This window comes from Narcine bancroftii, chromosome 2, assembly GCF_036971445.1.
Source record: "Narcine bancroftii isolate sNarBan1 chromosome 2, sNarBan1.hap1, whole genome shotgun sequence".
Taxonomy (NCBI): domain Eukaryota; kingdom Metazoa; phylum Chordata; class Chondrichthyes; order Torpediniformes; family Narcinidae; genus Narcine; species Narcine bancroftii.
The window spans coordinates 187464188-187483246 of NC_091470.1; the positions used below are offsets into that span (position 1 = coordinate 187464188).

The window sequence follows — 19059 nt, forward strand, 5'->3', positions numbered from 1 at the left end:
AAGTATTGCAAAAATTCAGTTTACCGTAGAAGTATATTAATTGGATTAAAGCATTATATAAGGGAGCGTTAGCGAAAGTGACAGTAAATGGACATGTATCAAAGCAATTTAACTTAAGCAGGTCAACGCGGCAGGGATGCCCACTATCACCTTTATTGTTTGCATTAGCTATAGAACCACTAGCAGAATTGATAAGAATAGATAATAATATAAAAGGAATAAAAATAAAAGACAAGGAATATAAAATCAGTCTATTTGCAGATGATGTTATAGTGTACTTAACAGAACCAGAACTATCAATAAAAGAATTATATAAGAAATTGAAGGAATATGGAGAAGTGTCGGGTTACAAGATAAATGTAAATAAAAGTGAAGCAATGCCTATGAATAATGCGGATTTCTCAAAATTTAAGAAGGAATCTCCATTTAGATGGCAAATGCAGGCAATAAGATACCTAGGTGTAGAAATAAACAAAAATCTCGGCCAACTATATAAACTCAATTATTATCCACTAATGAAAAAATTACAGGACGATTTAGAGCATTGGAAAGATTTGCCACTAGCACTAATAAGAAGGATAAACTGTATTAAAATTAACATTTTTCCAAGGATATTATACTTATTTCAGGCATTGCCAATACAACTGACAGAAAAATTCTTCAAGGAGTTGAAGAAAATAATAAGGAAATTTTTATGGAGAGGGGGGAAACCGAGGATAGCACTAGATAAATTAACAGAGTGGTATAAACAAAGAGGCTTACAACAGCCAAACTTTAAAAATTATTATAGAGCCGCACAATTAAGATACCTATCAGATTTTTATCAAACAAGGGAAAAACCAGACTGGACGAGATTAGAATTAGATAAAATAGGGGAAAAGATACCTGAACACATATTATATAAATGGGATGAAAAATTGGTACAACATAGAAGTTCTCCAGTATTACATCATCTCCTCAATATTTGGAAGAAGATTCATGTAAAAAGAAATAAAACAAATTATCAATTACCAAAACTAATATTGACGCAAAACAAGTTACTCCCTTTTACAATAGATTCCTTTAGAGAATGGGAAAAAAAAGGGATTAAAAGAATAGAAAATTGTTTTTCAGGAAATAGATTCTTATCCTTTGAACAAATGAAAGATAAGTACAATATAACTCAAGATACAGCGCTGGCATATTACCAATTGAGATCCTACTTGAAGGATAAATTAGGAAGCAGTTTGAGTTTGCCAGAGGCAAGTAACCTTGAATATGTGATTACAGATACAATGATAATCAAAAGATTTATAACAAATATGTATATTAAACTGCAAGAAAAGGAGAATGAGGAAACAAATGGTAAAACTAAACAAAAATGGGAACAAGATTTAAATATAAAGATAGAAAAAGGAAACATGGGAGAAATTATGTTCTGGAACGATGAGAAATACAATAAATACGAGGTTACGTATGATACAATATAACTGGATACACAGGCTATACATTACACCTCAAAAGTTAAATAAATGGGACCCAACAGTATCTGATAGATGTTTTCGATGTAAAAAAGAAATGGGAACAACAATTCATGCAATCTGGACATGTGAGAAAGTAGAAAAATTTTGGGAAGATCTCAATCAGATATTAAATAAAATAACAGAAAACAATATACCAAAGAATCCAGAGATCTTTCTCCTAAGTAACATAAAAAACAAAGAATTTGGAACTGATTTGGAGGATGCACAAAAAAGATTTGTTAAGATAGCTCTAGCCGTAGCAAAAAAATGTATTATGTCAACCTGGAAATTGGAAGATAATTTGAAAATACAACAATGGTAATAGAAATGAATAAATGTATTCCATTAGAAAAAATAACATATAGTTTAAGAAATAATATTGAAATATTCGAACAAATATGGGAGCCTTACATTAAATACAATAGCTTAAACCTACCGGGGACAATCATTACCTAAGTTGATGGAAGGAGAAGGAAAGAAAAGAATGGACTCAGTAGAATTTCTGGTGTATTTTTGTTGAGTGACAACATTGTCTGACTGGTTTAATATATCCTAGATTGTATACCTTAAATGGATGGATGGGGGGTGGTGGGGGGTGGGTTGGGAGGAGGGAGGTGGGGGGGAGAAAATGTCACTGTATATGTGTGAAAAGGAAAAAGTGTGTATCATGGCTAATGTGATTTATGGTGTGAAAAATAAAAAATTTTAAAAAATAAAAAAAAAGATTCAGGGAAGTCAATCCAAGTCAGAGATGAGGAGGGACAATTTCTTCCAGAGAGTACTGAATCTGTGGAATTCTCTGCCCAAGGAAGCGGTAGAGAATGTGCCATTAAATGTATTTAATACACGGATGGATAGAACAGGGGAGTTAAGGGGTTATGTTTTATTTAGACATAAACACAGCAACAGGCCATTTAACAAGCCCATGCTGCCCTATTACACCCAATATCCCCTGTACATTTTGAATGGTGGGGTGGGGGGGGGGGCCAGAGAATGTACAAACTCCATACGGGCAGCACCGGATATGAACCCCTCATGGTTGCACTGCGCCAATGGGCTGGTAACTGGAGCTGAGCACAAGGCCAGCCACGAAGATCTCATTCAATGGTGGAGCAGGCTTGATGGGCCTCATGGCTTGCGGTCTCCTACTCTTGTGCCTCAGCCCCTCACCCCACCACCAGGGCAGCAATGACGGGGAGGTCATCTAGTCTGCCTTGGGTCACCTGGATCTCAGGGGATGGGTGATCACCCTGGGGCCAGTTAATCTTGCACTGCCTCCTTCAGGACGTCCTGTGTCTTTCAGACGTCTACGTGTTTGGACTTGGCAGTGACGTGAACAAGGATGAGATCAACTCCATTGCGTCGAAGAAGAACAACGAGAAACACGTCTTCCTCCTACAAAAGGGCGAAATCCACACCGTCTTTGACTCGATGCTGGGTAAGCACAAGTCGAGGCAATTTTGGTCACCTAACTACAGGAAGGATACCAGTAAGCTCGAAAGAGCACAGAGGAGATTTGCGAGGATGTGGCCAGGATTTGAGGAACAGAATTACAGGGAAGGGTTAAACAGGTTAAGTCTTTATTCTCTGGAGCATCGAAGAATGAGGGGAGATTTAATAGCGGGTTCTGCAAAATTACATTGGGTATAGACAGAGTAAATGGAAGCAGGCATTTTACACTGGGGTTAGGGCAGTGGACATGGGTTAAGGGTGAAAGGGGAAATGTTTAAGGGGACCATCAGGGGGAACTTCTTCATGCAGAGAGTGGTTGGGGTGTGGAATGAGTGGCGCTGAATTGGTAAATGCAGATTCAATTTTGACGTTTTATATGTGGATCGGAGAGATCCAGGTGCAGGTCAGTGGGATCAGGCAGGATAATAGACTAGAAGGGTCTTAGATCCTGTTTCTGTCTACTTTATTGTTACAATCAGCAAAAGCTTGTTCAATCTTCTTAAACTTGTCTTGTACAATATCAACGGCTTTCGTGAGAAACAGACGTACCTTCAAAGAAATTGCTCGAGACAAAAATTGAGAACAAAGAACATTTATTATACAACAATGCAAAGTTGGGTGCTTTCCCCTTACCCTGGGAATACACACACACACTGGGGCTCACCCAACTTTTATACAGTTTATTTCAGTATAGAAGTACCCTCCCCCTTACATTCATCATGTCATTGTCCTTATTGTCTTTATTCACAAACCTGCCTTGTCCTTATTCACACCTTCCCGACCCTCAGGGCTTACTAACTCTTATATGCAGAACTTGCTAATTCTGTCTAAAAGGCTAGAAGACCCTTATCTTATTCAGACTAACTTTACTTTCCTACATTCTATTATCTACCCTTATCCTATTCATACTGGCTTTATTCATCTCTCATAGTTTCATATTAGTTTTACTCATCTCTCACAATCCTCACTTTTCTTTTAGCTACGCTTCGTGAATTCTCAACTGGAATGTATTACTTGTAAACTTGGTCTTTTTCCCAGCGAGTCAGTAAATGAACTGCAGTCTCAGCATCATCAGACAGAATTTGGGAAACATACATCCTTTGGGTTATAGTGATCTGACAAGGGGTCCGTTGAATTAAATACTGCACACAAGTCTTTAGGCAGGGGAGCACCATAATGGCCAGAATAGCGAGTCTAGCTGCTATAAGGGCTGTGGGTATCAGACTCCAGTTACCAATATGAAGTCTAGAACATTCCACAACGGACCGAGGTTCCCAAGTCTGATCCTAGGCATGGGAAGATTTTCGGACTCCTGAAGAAGTGTCGTTAACCGCCTGACCTTTGTGAGCATTGTCATTAACCAGTCTTTCACAAACGTTGCCTTCAGCTGCCAACGAGTAATCGAGAGCCAGGCGGTTTTGTTGAACTGTGGCTCGTATCTGTCGTCTTTCTTCAGCCCCTAAATTCAGGGCCATCGCTGTCTGTTCGGTGATGATCTCCAAGGCTGCCTGGAGTCTGATTGTGGTGTTCTGGAGCAGCTTACGTCGTTTACAACTGGAACTCCCCTTACAGTGGTGGTTTTTAACATTCCGAATGTCTGTGTGACCCAAAGGATGATTTACAGGAGACTAAGTTGGGGAGGGGTGTTTCTTGTCACTTAACCTGCGAGTTGCAGCTTGTCTGCGAACATTAGCATAAGTATCACTGAACCTGTGAGTTGCAGCCTGTCTGTCACATTAGCATATGTATTCACTCTATCTCTGCTACATGTACAATCCTGACTAACATTCTGTCTGTCATTGTCCCACCATCTTCTTTGTGCTATCTCTTTAAAACTCCTCTTTTTAATATCTGTAGAGGCCGGAATACAAACTAAGTCTACTCCCCTAGGGCCGTTCTGTTCCCCTGGTCCATGTTGGGATCCTTTATTAACCCATACCCCACTATGACTATACTCTCTACCTGCACCTTGTCTACATTCTAAAGGTAAATAATTGTCACCTCTGCTGCCCCTGTTCCAGGAGGACTTAATACATTGTGAGCAATTTGGTGATTTCCCAAAAATTGGGAACCAACAAGTAAATAAAACAGCAAATGGTAAAAACAACATTACAGCACTTTTTCCTGGCGTAGTGTAACTTTCAGATCAGAAGGATGAAGGACTGCACGCCAGGTGGAGGGTAGATTATCAATGTCTTTAGTCCGTGGATCAGCAGCTTGTTTAATTCGTTGTATGTGCGTCCACCCCTTTTCTTTCGTTCGCACTGCAGTGTCTGTAATCAAAAGTACACAATAGGGGTCGCCCCAGACAGGTTTTAGTTGGTGATCTTGCCATGCTTTTACATATACCCAATCACCAGATTTAATAAAATGAATAGGATGCTCCAGGGGTGGGTTTTGAACTAATAAACCCTTCTGTCTTAATTAATTGCAAATGTATTCCCAGGATTTTTTAGTTCACGATCCTGTTTACTTGGTGAAATGCTAATTAAAAGTGAATAGCTGCAATTTAATGCCTTATCTGTTTTTACAAGTTTCCAAAATTGTTGTGAGGCAAGACACCATTTACCATAACAATCTGACTTTTCTTTGTGTTAGTGTAAATGTTATATTTAGAATTATTGTAAAAAGAAACACAAACCATATTTCCATGGGTTTTGAATATATGAGACCTTATTAAAATGCAGTTGAAGCTGCTTGTCTGTATGAGGCAACCAACCTGCAATTTGTTAGAGTGAGTACATAACAGACATTGCAGCACAAGAGCCCCTGCGAGAGAACTTGAAACATATTCAACCTTTAGTTCTGCCTTGAGTACACAATTAGCCATAATGATTCGGCGAGTGATATTAACTGTATTCTAAAATGAATTTATTTTAAAAATAGCTGAGTGGGAATAAGACATGTCTTTGTCACTGCAGACTACAACAAATTTGACGATTATTTAACATCGCTATTGTAATTTAAACATTAAATGCCTTGCGCCACAGCCCACAGGAGTTGGCCTTATTTAAAGCAATCTGTAAAACCGGCACCAAAAAACATTTAAAAGATGTTCTTATGAAGATTGCACACACAATCATTTAAGTACAGGCTAGTTTCTATTATATTCCACTTAAAAGTTCTGCTGCATAAATCCTGGAGCTTGTGGAGTCATTATTGAATCAAGAAATATTGGTGCCATGCCAATCTCTCCATAACGTGCCAATTTTTCCAGTCCTTAAGCCGAGACATACTAAATAGCATCTGGTACAAGATCTGTGAGCTATTAATGATATTGTTATGCCTATGCACCCAATTGTTCTGAACTATGCCACTAATTTAAATCATATTCCAGCTATTGCAGTACTCACACACCACCATAGACCTGTTCGCAGGTTTATTTCTCCATTAAGCTAAATCCAGTCGCGCAGGGTTTACCTCTGTGATTATTTACAATGTAACTTCCGCACGACCGGATTTAAATATAAACCTGATGAATGGGGGAAGTTTTCATGAACTAAATTACAGCGGCAATACAGAGAAATTGTGCTGAGGCATGAGTTTCACTCCGGAGGAAAATGCACCAGAGAAATCAATCGTTAAACTTATTGGATTCCCCAGAGGTTTCTTTATTCTCCAGAAGTGGGCGATCTTTAAACTCACGGACCTTAACTGCTGAATGTGTAGAACAAATGTACTAAATCTATTGAGAGGGGTCCATATCGCTAACTGCAAGACAGGAGCCTGAAGCCTCAGTTTCAAATGCCACAACGTGCTTAAAGGGACATGCACACTCCCCCTTCAACTGGCTGATCCAGCCACTTTACACATCAGATCCTTTCTTTATTTTACATACACTTAAAAAAATAAGATGTATAGAACTCACCCTATTTGTGCAAACATTTCTCCTTGCAAATGTTATAACATCGCTCAACTCTCACGTACTCCCTGTGCAAAATCATGTTTGAATACAATTTATTTCATAAAATGAAATTAACTGGTAGTTAAATTCGCTCATTCTACAGTATTGATAAATGATCATTTAAGACATTTACATTTTTACATGAATTATAATTAATATTGGTCAGTGACTGAAGTGAGAAGTCGTGATTTATGAAATTATCTCTGTTCTCTACTCTCCCACTCCCGGCGCTTATCCCAACGTCCAGGAGCTGGCACACAGCCCCTAACATTTCCCTGCTGTCCCTCCACAACTTCCTTGACTGCCTGCATCAAAATCTTAGCCTTTCCTTTCTGTTTATCCTCAGACCTCTGGACGTATGCCCTTTGTGCGATCTGTAAAAGCTGTGTTATTCCCTGTTCATGCCAATTCTCAGTCTTCTGCAATTTTCTCCTGATGTCTGGGGCTGAATTAGTAACGAAGCCCGTTAATACCCATGTATATATATCTGGTCCCAAAAATTGATCTAATTGTTCGGCACATCCCTGAGGATCCTCTATCAGGGAGGTCATTTCTCTCTTAAAGTTACGCATCTCCGTACTAGTCAGGGGCACGTTTACGAAACCGAGACCCCCTCCCACGGGAACTTCCTGTAAAGGTCTCAACCAGTTAATTTCTGGCTTATCCTCTCCTTTATAATGTCTAGGTTCCTGATCTCCGGGAAATGAATCAAAGGGTTCTACCCTTCCCTCCCGGAGGGTCTCACACTGTTCTGAATCAAAGTCTCCTCCCTGTCTTGTCAATTGAAGTGGTAATCTAGTACTTTGTGAACGGATCATCATACCACCCCTACTTTCTTCTCCTTTCTTTAGCTGTGGGGGAGGAGGGGAAGGTGAAGAAGGGTAGAGCATAGGAGAGAGGGGAAAGATAGGAGCCGGCATAGGAGGAGCATAAGGTGGAGGAAGGGAATGTAACACATCCCATCCTTGTGTTTCAGGGACAAAAGGTTCCTCATCCTTCTTGTCCTTACATTCCTTTTCATTCAAAATCAGTTGATCAACCAATCCACTGAGCCAACAGGCTGCATATTCTCTGCTCTCAATATTATCTCTTTGATTTTGATAGAGCCAGATGTTCAATGCCTGATACATCCAGTCCTCATCGGATCTGAACTTTGGTCAATATACCGAATTCCCTTTTATCGGGTTTTTTAACCCATTCCAGACAGCAATACCTGACCATGGTCTGTTTGTCTTTCCCGCGGGTTCTCCCCGCACCCCAATCAGATAGCATTAATCCTAATGGACTTTGCTTAGTTATCTGATCGTCCCGTCCTTCCTTAGGACTATTTCCCTTGCCACTCACACCTCCCATACTAACAGGTAAGTAAAATTCCTCTTACCGGGATCCAGTAGCTATTCCTCGCGCGCTTCCTTAACATCCTCCCATCGTTTGTTCTCAATGCCTCTTCTCGGACATCACTCGCTTCGTCCACTGACCAGTCACCCGCCGTCCATGAGTCCAGCTGAATCAGCTGGGGTGCACCTACCCTCGTCGTTGGGCACTCTGTCAGTGGAGGGAGTGGGATCCCGGACGAGCCCCCATTTGTGAGAAACAGAAGTACCTTCACAGAATTTGCTCGAGACAAAAATTGAGAACAAAGAACATTTATTGTACAACAATGCAAAGTTGGGTGCTTCCTCTTACCCTGGGAATACACACAGATACTGGGGCTCATCCAACTTTTATACAGTTTATTTCAGTATAGAAGTACCCTCCCCCTTACATTCATAGAAACATAGAAGATAGGAGCAGGAGTAGGTCATTCGACCCTTCGAGCCTGCTCCGCCATTCAACGAGATCATGGCTGATCTTAAAGTTCAGTACCCTGTCCCCACCTTCTCTCCGTAACCTTTAATACCCTTATACTGAAGAAATATATCTAATTCCCTCTTAAATATATTTAATGAACCTGCCTCTACTGCCCTCTGTGGCAATGAATTCCACAGATTCACCGCCCTCTGGGTAAAGAAATTCCTCCCCATCTCGGTCCTAAATGGTTTGCCTATTATCCTCAAACCATGGCCCCGGGTTCTGGATTTTCCCATCCTTGGAAACATCCCATCTGCATCCATTCTGTCCAGTCCTGCCAGAATTTTATACGTCTCTATGAGATCCCCTCTCAATCTTCTAAACTCCAGCGAGTACAATCCCAATTTGCGCAATCTTTCCTCATAAGTCATTCCAGGCATCAGCCTGGTGAATCGCCTCTGCACTCCCTCCATTGCAAGAACATCCTTCCTTAGATAAGGTGACCAAAACTGCACACAATACTCCAGGTGGGGTCTCACCAAGGCCCTGTACAGCTGCAGTAAGGTATCCTTGTTCCTATACTCAAGCCCTCTTGATATGAAGGCCAACATACCATTTGCCTTTTTAACCACCTGCTGTACCTGCATGCTCACCTTCAGAGACTGGTGTACAAGTACCCCTAGGTCTCTCTGCACTTCCCCATCTCTTAATCTATTGCCATTCAAATAGTAATCTGCCCTCCGGTTTGTATTACCAAAGTGGATAACCTCACATTTATCCACATTGTAGTGCATTTGCCATGTATCTGCCCAGTCCCTCAATTTATCCAAATCACACTGGAGCTTCCTGACCCCCTCTTCCGTGCACACAACTGCAAATTTGGAGATATTACATCCAATCCCCTAATCCAGATCATTAATGTAAATTGTGAACAGCTGGGGTCCCAGTACAGATCCCTGTGGCACCCCACTGGTTACCGCCTGCCACTCAGAAAATGAGCCATTTATCCCAACTCTCTGTCTTCTACCTGCCAGCCAGTTCTCAATCCACATCAATACTTTGCCCCCAATCCCATGAGCCTTGATTTTGTAAGCCAGTCGTTTATGCGGGACCTTATCGAAGGCCTTTTGGAAGTCCAGGTACACCACATCCACTGGCTCTCCCCCATCTATTTTACCTGTCACCATCTCAAAGAATTCCAATAGATTTGTCAAGTACGATTTACCTTTTGCAAATCCATGTTGACTCTGTCCGATCCCTTCTCTGCTAGTCATATGCTCCGCCATTACATCCTTAATAATGGATTCCATCATTTTGCCCACTATTGATGTAAGGCTCACCGGCCTATAATTCCCCGCTTTTTCTCTACCCACTTTTTAAATAGTGGGGTAACATTAGCTACCCTCCAATTCATGGGTACTGATCCTGAGTCTATCGAGTTCTGGAAAATAATTCTTAAAGCATCTGCTATCTGAATGGCCACTTCCTTAAGACCCTCGGATGTAGATTATCAGGCCCTTGGGATTTATCTGCCTTCAATCTCATCAATTTCCCCAAGACCATATCCTTAGAGATACTGATTTCTTTCAGTTCCTCCCTTACATTAGTCTCTATGTTTCCCAACATCCTTGGGAGGTTATTTGTATCCTCTCTTGTAAAAACAGAACTAAAGTAAGAATTTAATTGGTCTGCCATTTCCTTACTCCCCATTATATATTCCCCTGATTCTGACTGCAAAGGACCTACTCTGGATTTCACCAATCTTTTCCTCTTGACATACTTATAAAAGCTTTTGCAGGATTTTATATTTGCCGCAAGCTTACTTTTGTAATTTATTTTTGCTCTCTTGATTAATCCCTTTGTCCTCCTTTGGTGCATCTTGAACTGCTCCCAGTCTTTGGTTGTGGTACTTTTTTTGGCCAATTGATATGCTCTCTCTTTGGACCTAATGCTGTCTCTAATTTCCCTTGTTATCCACGGTTGAGTCACCTTTTTTGGTTTATTTTTATGCAATTTCTCCATTAGATCTGTGAATGCTTTCCATTGTCTATCCACAGTCAACCCCCCATAAACACCACCCAATCAATCTTACTCAACTCCCGTCTCATACCATCATAATTCCCTTTATTTAAATTCAGGACCTTAGTCTCGGTTTTAATTTCATCACTCTCCATGTTGAGTGAGAATTCGATCATATTGTGATCGCTCCTACCCAAAGGGCCTTGTACAACAAGATTGTTGATTAGCCCCTTATCATTGCATAATACCCAATCTAAAATGGCCTGCTCCCGAGTTGGTTCCTCGATATATTGGTCTAGATAACCGTCCCGTAAACATTCAAGTATTTCTGCCTCCTGGATGAGTTTGGCATTAGGCAATCCTGTCTGCCTATGTCCTTATTCACAAACCTACCTTTGTCCTTATTCACACCTTCCCGACCCTCAGGGCTTATTCTTATATGCAGAACTTGCTAATTCTGTCTAAAAGGCTAGAAGACCCTTATCTTATTCAGACTAACTTTACTTCCTACATTCTATTATCTATTATCTATCCTTTCATACTGCCTTTATTCATCTCTCATATTTTCATATTAGTTTTACTCATCTCTCACATTAACATCTGTTTTTACTGTAGAAATATCCATCCTTACAGTTGAAATTTCTTCACATGTATTATTAATTTTCACTTTCATATCATCAAATTGAACATTGACACCTGTAAAACCTTGATTCATTTGTAAACCATATTTTCCATTTGCTTATCAATACCTTCTGATATAGGATTAACAGCTTCAGCTCCAGCAGAAGTCATCCTTAAAATTTGTGGAGAAGTAGTCTTTAAAGCCTGAGGCCTACTTTCTGGCTGCCTCCATAAGTATTGCTTTTTCTTCCTCATCCAACAAAGCAGGGCTTCCTTCTTCCTCTTCACCTGGCATCATATCTGCCCGGGCAACCTGGTTGCAGGTTTGGACCCCACCCCACCCCCACAGTGGGCCGACCTCGGAGGCTGATCCCCCCCCCCCCCACTGCCCGGACCCAGTCGAGGGGCGTGCGCATGCGCGTGCCCAGTGCACCCATCGTACGTAAGCGAGTTCCCTCAGACGCATTGCTGCGTGCAGCCGAACCGCTGGCCACGCACCTCCGATTCCGCCCCCCTTCGGGTACGTCACAGCCACGTCTCTTTGCCACGCATCGGGCTTGCACGATCCCCCCACTCAGTGGAAGGACTAGAAATCTCGGCGACACCTTGCGTCCCCGACAGCAAAGAGGGCGCTGGCTTTATACTCAACTTGCCCAGTAGAGTCCTCTGGTGCTTGGGAACTGCTCCAGTCCACTCCCGAGGTTCCTTCTGGAAGGTAAGGCGTAATTCTTCAGCACTTCATGTGCATTTAAAAGTCATTTTCTTCACAAACCTTTTGTTTTCTTCATGTTCACTGCAATCAAAACTTAATCCACTTCTTACAACTTTCAAAAACTTCTTAAAATCTTTATAATTCAGGCATTAATTAATTCAGTTGGGGAGAGATGTTTCCACATGTCCTCTTCCTACGCCATCTTGCCATGCCCCCCGTGCCTGTCTCTGTCTGCAGTTTTCAATGTTGTACATGAATCGCAAGAGGTTGGTTTGCAAGCAATCAAGAAGGCAAATGGGACGTTGGCTTTCAAAAAAACTCTCATGCGATGTCCTCTATGTACTCTTAAAATAAATCTGATTCATTGCTAAGAGGGATAGAATTTAGGGGCAGGGAGGTTCTGCTTTAACCGTACACGGTCCTGGTGAGGCCGCGTCTGGAGAACTGTGTGCAGTTCTGGTCTCCTGGCTCGAGGAAGGATGTCCTGGCTTTGGAGGCAGTGCGGAGGAGGGTCACCAGGCTGATTCCAGAGATGAGGGGGTTGGCCTACGAGGAGAGATCGAGTCGTCTGGGGCCGCACTCGCTGGAATTTAAAAGAATGAGAGGGGATCTTATAGAAACGTTCAAAATTATGAAAGGCAGAGCCTCCATAGATGTCGGTCAATTGTTCCCATTGGTGGGACACCCCCATCTTAAAAAAGGTTTTCCTTCAAAATAGTAAAAAGAACCAGGGGTTTGGCATTAGGTTTACTCTTGGGCAGCTAATATGAGATGGATTCATCATAATGAAAATTTAGGAAGATCAAGATGGATTAATTTAGAAATTAAATCCACCAAAAAGTCTTCTCTTCTTTTGATACTTGGAGCACCTTTACCTTTTCTGGCCTCCAAGCTAACTGATAATTTTGTTGTCAGACATACACTGAGAATCTGATTTCAATTTAGGAAACATTTCGGGTATCATGGATTCTTATTAATTAGTCATTTTTAACCATTGGTTCATGGTGTCGGTTACCATCAATGGTCAAATATAGGTATCCGATCCTTTTTAGATATTTTTACTGACCAAAATCTTGCCTCTTTTGAACAACTAAATTTATAATCCCTAGACATCGTTTCTTTTGTAATCTAGAGGTCAGGAGCTTCTTGAACTCTTTAATTTTGAAGCTCCCTGGAACCTAATATGATGGGGATGATTTATAATTCTCAACCTCATTATGAAGGGGTGGGATCTAGTCTTTATGAATTACTTCAAAGTTCTCTGGACAGAATTAATGATGGGAACAGGATTTTCAACAGCCATTTTCTGAAACTACAATGGGACTCTATTCTGAAGCGAGTACATTCACATCCTTTTTTTGTGCTCGACACTCATTAATACAGTTTAAGGGAGTACACCGGGCCCACTATTCCAATGTCCAATTGGCTAAATTTGAATCTCTCTTCTAAATGTGACAAATGTATAACTGAAGAAGGTTCACTGGATCATATGTTCTGGTTATTGACCTTCCCTTCCCAATTTTTGGGAAGGGGTATTTCGTACCTTGTCTTTAGCTCTTAACATTAATTTGACTCCAAATCCTTTTCTCACTCTCTTTGGAATAAGTGGGACAATGGATCCACTATTGACTGCTTTATGACATGGGTTCATCGCTTCAAAGAAAATGGTCTAATGATAATTTTTCTCAAGGAAAATATCTCAGTAAAAACTGGGTGTAGACCATTGATTCTCACCCTTCCTTCCCACTCACATCCCACCTTAGGCAATCCCTTACTCATTACAGAGCACTGATGGCAGAGGGATTACTTAAAGTGGGACGTGTGGAAAGAAAAAGGTTGAGAACCACTAATATTATATAAGATTTGTTAACATTTCATTTTATTGTCATCTACCTATGTAACATTTATTTGATAAAACCAATAAAAAATTGAAAAAGGTTCCCATTGGTGAGGGAGACCAGAACTAGGGGACATCGCCTTAAGATCCAGGGGAGTAGATTCAGGATGGAGATGAGGAGGAACTGCTTTTCCGAGAGGGAGGTGAATCTGTGGAATCCGTTGCCCATTGAAGCAGTGGAGGTGACCTCAGTAAATATATTTTGGACAAGGTTGGATTGAATTTTATGTAGAAGGGGTCTGAAGGGACATGGGGGAAAGGCAGGTCGGTGGAGGTGATCCTGTAAACAGATCGGGGCGGAGCTGGCTTGGTGGGCCGGATGGCCAACTCCTGCTCCTGTTTCTTTATGTTCTTGTGGTCCTTGGAGTAGCTGGGGGTGGAAGGGGGGCAGGTGAGAGATTCTGGCAGTGAGGACTGCGGCTGGAGCATAAAGTTGTGGGTGATGGGCCCCCAACAGGCTCGGTCTGCGAGGTGAGAAATGGAGATGTATCTAGGTGTTTAAAAGCATGAGGGGCTGGGTGTCTGAAATATCGGAGTAAGAGCTGAGGGATTGCCTCTTCACGGAGCTCCAACCTGTGGAGAGAGGGCTGGGGAAATCGCAGGAGCACTGTACTGAGGAAGGGGTGTTCCCAGAGAGCACTATGTGCTGCGGGGGTTGCGGGAAGACCTGGGAGGGAGCGCCGCCCTGGGACTTCATCCATTATTCCTGTCAACAGACCTTTCTTCGGTCGGAAATCTCTGTGGGTTCGCAAACAAGAGCCTAGTTGCCACCGACCAGAGTTCCTACCCGTGGTTCGTCCAAATCTTCAATAACAAGAAAGAGGTGAGCTGTCCCTGACTGAGCCCGAAAGTGCCAGTTGGACCCCAGGTTCTGTGTGTACCCCGACTCCATGTGGTTGGAATCCAGGGTGAATGGGGGGAGGGGGATGGTGAAGTGGGGAGGGGTTTTGGGGGGGGAAGAGATATGGGAGATTGGGAGAAAGAGAGAGAGAATGAGATTTGGAGAGAGGGAGAGAGAGAGAAGGGTTTGGAGGGGGATGGAGTGATGGAGAGAGAATGTGATGGGGAGAGAGAGGAGAGAGAGGTGCAACATCATCCAGTGTGCAGACATGAGAGTAAAAGACACATAGAGAGGGAAAGAGTGTGTGGGTGGGTAGGGGTGGGGGTGCATGTGCATGTGAGTGTGAGTGTGAGATAATGGGGCAGAAATGTCATTGAGACAGAGAGGGGAAGTGACAGTGGGGTGTGGAGGAGAGAGGGGGCAGCCAGGAAAGGAGGAGGAGATGACACGGACAGGATCAGTGGTTCAGTACCATTTCAGAAAAGTTTTGCAGCAAGGTGCCCCTCCAACCGGCCCCCTGTGACCTTCCTCAACCACCTCCTTCCCTGCCATCCTGTCCAATGAACCCCCACCGGCCCACTCATTGAGTCTCCCTTCCCCCTCACTGACCCTTCCCTCTCCCTCGCTGACCCGCCGTCCACTTACGAAGGGTCTAATGCTGATCCTCCCCCTCACCAACCCACCCTCTCACTGACCTTCCCCCCTCACTGTTACTCCCCTCCCCCCTCACTGTTACTCCCAGTCCCCCACCTACGAAGGGTCTAATGCCAAATCTCTCCCCCAGGGCAGCCGCTGCTCGGGCTCCATCGTGGCACAGCAATGGATACTGACAGCGGCTCACTGCATTGACAAACGGGTGGAGAAGGAGCCGTGGGTGCTGAGCGTGTACGCGGGTATGTCGCGGGATCTCCCATGGTTCTGGGCAGACAGGGCTCCATCACACTGCCTGGCGGGGGGAGGGGTAGATCACTGTGGCGCAGGAGGACCTGTGGTAAGGGAACGCGGCCGTGGTGTGGGGAGCACGGCGAGGCAGAAGGGGCTATGGTGAAGGATCAGCGGACATCGTGAGTGGTGGGGAGGGACTGTCCACGCTTCTGGAGGGCTATGGCAAGGGATAGGAGCAGGAGTTGGCCATTCAGCCCATCAAGCTTCCTCCACCATAGCTGATCTGATGATGGGCTCATCTCCACTGACCTGCCTTTTCCCCATATTCCTTCATTCCCCTATGATGTAAACATCTATCCAATCTCATCTTAACTATATTCCCTGAGGTCGCCTCCACTGGGCAGCGAATTCTGCAGATTTACCTCCCTCTGTGCACAAGATTCCCCCTCTCATTCTTTGAAATTCCAGCAAGTCCAGTCCCAGACAATTCAATCTCTCTGCACAGGCCAACCCCCCATATCTCTGGGCTGAACCTCCAGAGTCAGTCCACCCTTCAAGCCAGGAGGCCGGAACTGCGCGCGGTTCTCCAGATGCGGCCTCACCGGGACCTTGTGCAGTTGCTGCAGAACTTGCCCGCTCCTGAACTGAATCCCTCCGGCAGCGAGGGCCAACATTCCACTTGCTGGCTTCATCAACTGCTGCACTTGCAAACCAAGCTTCTCGCGATCCATGCGCAGGCACTCCCAAGTCCTCCTCTTGGCAATTCGCTGGCCATTTTGAATTGATAGAAGGGCGGATGTGAGGCCACAACGTGGTGTGCGTGGGATGGGTGATTGTCTCCCTTGTGGCTGGTCCTCTTGCCCTGAGGAGGTGGTTGCTTGTTTGACTTTGCAGGGGGTACCAAGAAGGTGGAGATGATACCAGAGAAGGTGATTATCCATCCGCTCTACAACCTGACCCGTAAGTCAGCGGAGAAGATCGACCAGTTCTATGATTATGACATAGCCCTGATCAAGTTGGTGAGCAGGATGAATTTCACGACTTACATCAGGTATGGGAAAGGAGGCAACCATGAAAGAATTGGCTGGCCCAGTGCCTCTCTGCCATGCCACCCTCCACCCCCCGGCTGGCATTCCGCATGCTGCTCCCGTCCAGACACGGCGAGGGGGGTGGTGGTCGAGAGTGTGGGAGGGGCAGCACAGGGAGAACTCTTCACCGAGCCTGGCAGTGGTTGCACTGAGAGCTGAAGGCCTGCCCCCTTCTTTTGGGGTGACGTCCAGGGCCCATGCAGTTTTGGAGCGGGACACGCAGTGTCTAAGTGGACGGTGACCGGGTTCAGGAATCACGTGGATGGTTGATGGTGAACATAATGTTTTAATTTGTTGGGAAATCGTGTTTCCTTCCTCTCGTGCTTTTTTTTTGCCACATAATGGTGGTTTGTAGTTATAGCTGTGTGTGTTAACATTGAACAGTACAGGCCCTTTGGCCCTCGATGCTGTGCTGACCTGTATAGTCCTTCAAAAAAAGTACTTAACCCTCCTTACCACATAACCCTCTATTTTCCTTTCATCCACGTCTGTGTCTTAAATGCCCCAATGTTTCAACCTCCACCACCAGCCCCACCAGCAAGGACCCCACAAACCTCTGTATAAAAAAAATACTTACCCCAACGACTCCCCTCAACCTCTCTCCCTTCACTTTGTACACATGTCCTCTGGTGTTTGCTGATCCTGCCCTGGGAATCAGATGCTGGCCATCCACCCTATCTATACCTCTCATAATCTTGTACACTTCGATCAAGTCTCCTCTCACCTATCTACGCTCCAAAGAGAAAAGTCCCAGCTCTGCTAACCTCATAAGACTTGTTTCCCAATCCAGGCAACATCCTGGTAAATCTCCTCTGCACCTTCTCCATTAGCTTCCACATCCTTCCTATAATGAGGTAACCAGAACAGAACACAATTCTCTAAGTGGTGGTCTCACCAAAGGTTTGCAGAGTTGCAACATGACTTTCCTACTGCTGAACTCAATCCCCCCTACTAATGAAGCCCAGCATCCCATTGGCCTTAACTCTCCTATTAACCTGAGGGATTTGAACCCCAAGGTCCCTTTGTTCATCCACACTCTTAAGTAGCCGACCATTAACCCCATACTTGCCCTTCTGGTTTGTCCTTCCAAATTGCATCACCTCACACTTATGCAGATTGAACTTCATCTGCCACTTCTCCACCCAATTCTGTGTCCTGTCTACATCCTCTTATGACCTTCGACAATCTTCAGCTCCATCCACAACTCCTCCAACCCTCGTGCCATCCGCAAACTTACTGGCCCACCCACCCGCCTCTTCATCCAGATTTATAAAAAAATAATGGCAAAGAGCAGGGGGGGTCCCAGAACAGGTCCCTGTGGCACCGAGCTCCAGGCAGAATCCTTTCTTTCCACTACTACTCTCTGCTTTCCTCCTCCAAGACAATTTTTTATCCACGTAGCCAAGGTTCCACCGATCCAGAACCTCACAACTTTCAAGATGAGCCCCTTGTGGGGGACCTTGCCGAATGCCTTTTGCTAAAATCTACGTCTACTGCCCGACCCCCATCAATGTCTTTTGTTACCTCCCTAAAAAAAACTCAATTAGATTCATGAGGCACGACCTTCACAAAGCCGTGCTGACTTTCCTTGAGTCGACCATTCTTCTCCAAAAGCTCATGGATCCTATCCTTAAGAATCCTCTCTATTAATCTGCACACCACTGATGTAAGACTCACCGGCCTATCATTCCCAGGATTCTCCCAATTACCTTTGCGTCTTGTAATGCTGTAATTTTAAATAAAGTTGTATGTTTTTAAAAAGTGGTGGTGGTCAGGGGGTGTCTAATCCGGGGGAAGGCTGGACGGCGAGGAGAAGCATCTTGGTGCATCGCCTGAGGCAGGGGCAGTGAGGAGGGATCGTCCCCATCACATCTCTCCTGGTTGTTCGCCTCAGTGAAATCTGCAGAGAGAGTGTGTATGGGGGGGGAAGAGAGAGTGTGTGTGAGAGTGTGTGTGAGAGTGTGTGTGAGAGTGTGTGTGTGTGTGTGTGAGTGAGTGTGTGTGTGAGTGAGTGTATGTGTGTGTGAGTAAGCTCACCCAACTCCATAGCCTCCGGTCCTGCTCCTGACTCTCCCTTTCTGCATCCCCAGGCCCATCTGTTTACCGTGTACCCATGAAACCAGCGTGGCTCTGCGCAAACCTCGGGAGGGCACCAGCTGCTCCGACCATGGTGAGCTCAATCACTCTGTGCCACAGTGGGAGGGCCAATGCATTGCTGAGAAGTGGTGGGGATGGGAAGTGAGGTTCAACATAGCTGTAGATGGGACCACAGCTGGAAGACTGGGCCATCTGGAACATAGGGACACAAAAAATAGGAGCAGGGGTTGGCCATTTGGCCCGTCGATCC

General features: G+C 44.2%; 1 protein-coding gene across 1 annotated transcript in view; it reads left to right on the forward strand.

Moving 5' to 3' along the window:
- LOC138753019 (uncharacterized) overlaps positions 1–19059 on the forward strand; it is a 114482-nt gene that overhangs the window by 82242 nt on the left and 13181 nt on the right. The window contains exons 41-45 of the mRNA XM_069915613.1: positions 2806–2940; positions 14615–14721; positions 15524–15632; positions 16519–16675; positions 18803–18882. Coding sequence (XP_069771714.1) covers positions 2806–2940; positions 14615–14721; positions 15524–15632; positions 16519–16675; positions 18803–18882 — 588 coding nt within the window. The remainder of the gene's footprint in view (positions 1–2805; positions 2941–14614; positions 14722–15523; positions 15633–16518; positions 16676–18802; positions 18883–19059) is intronic.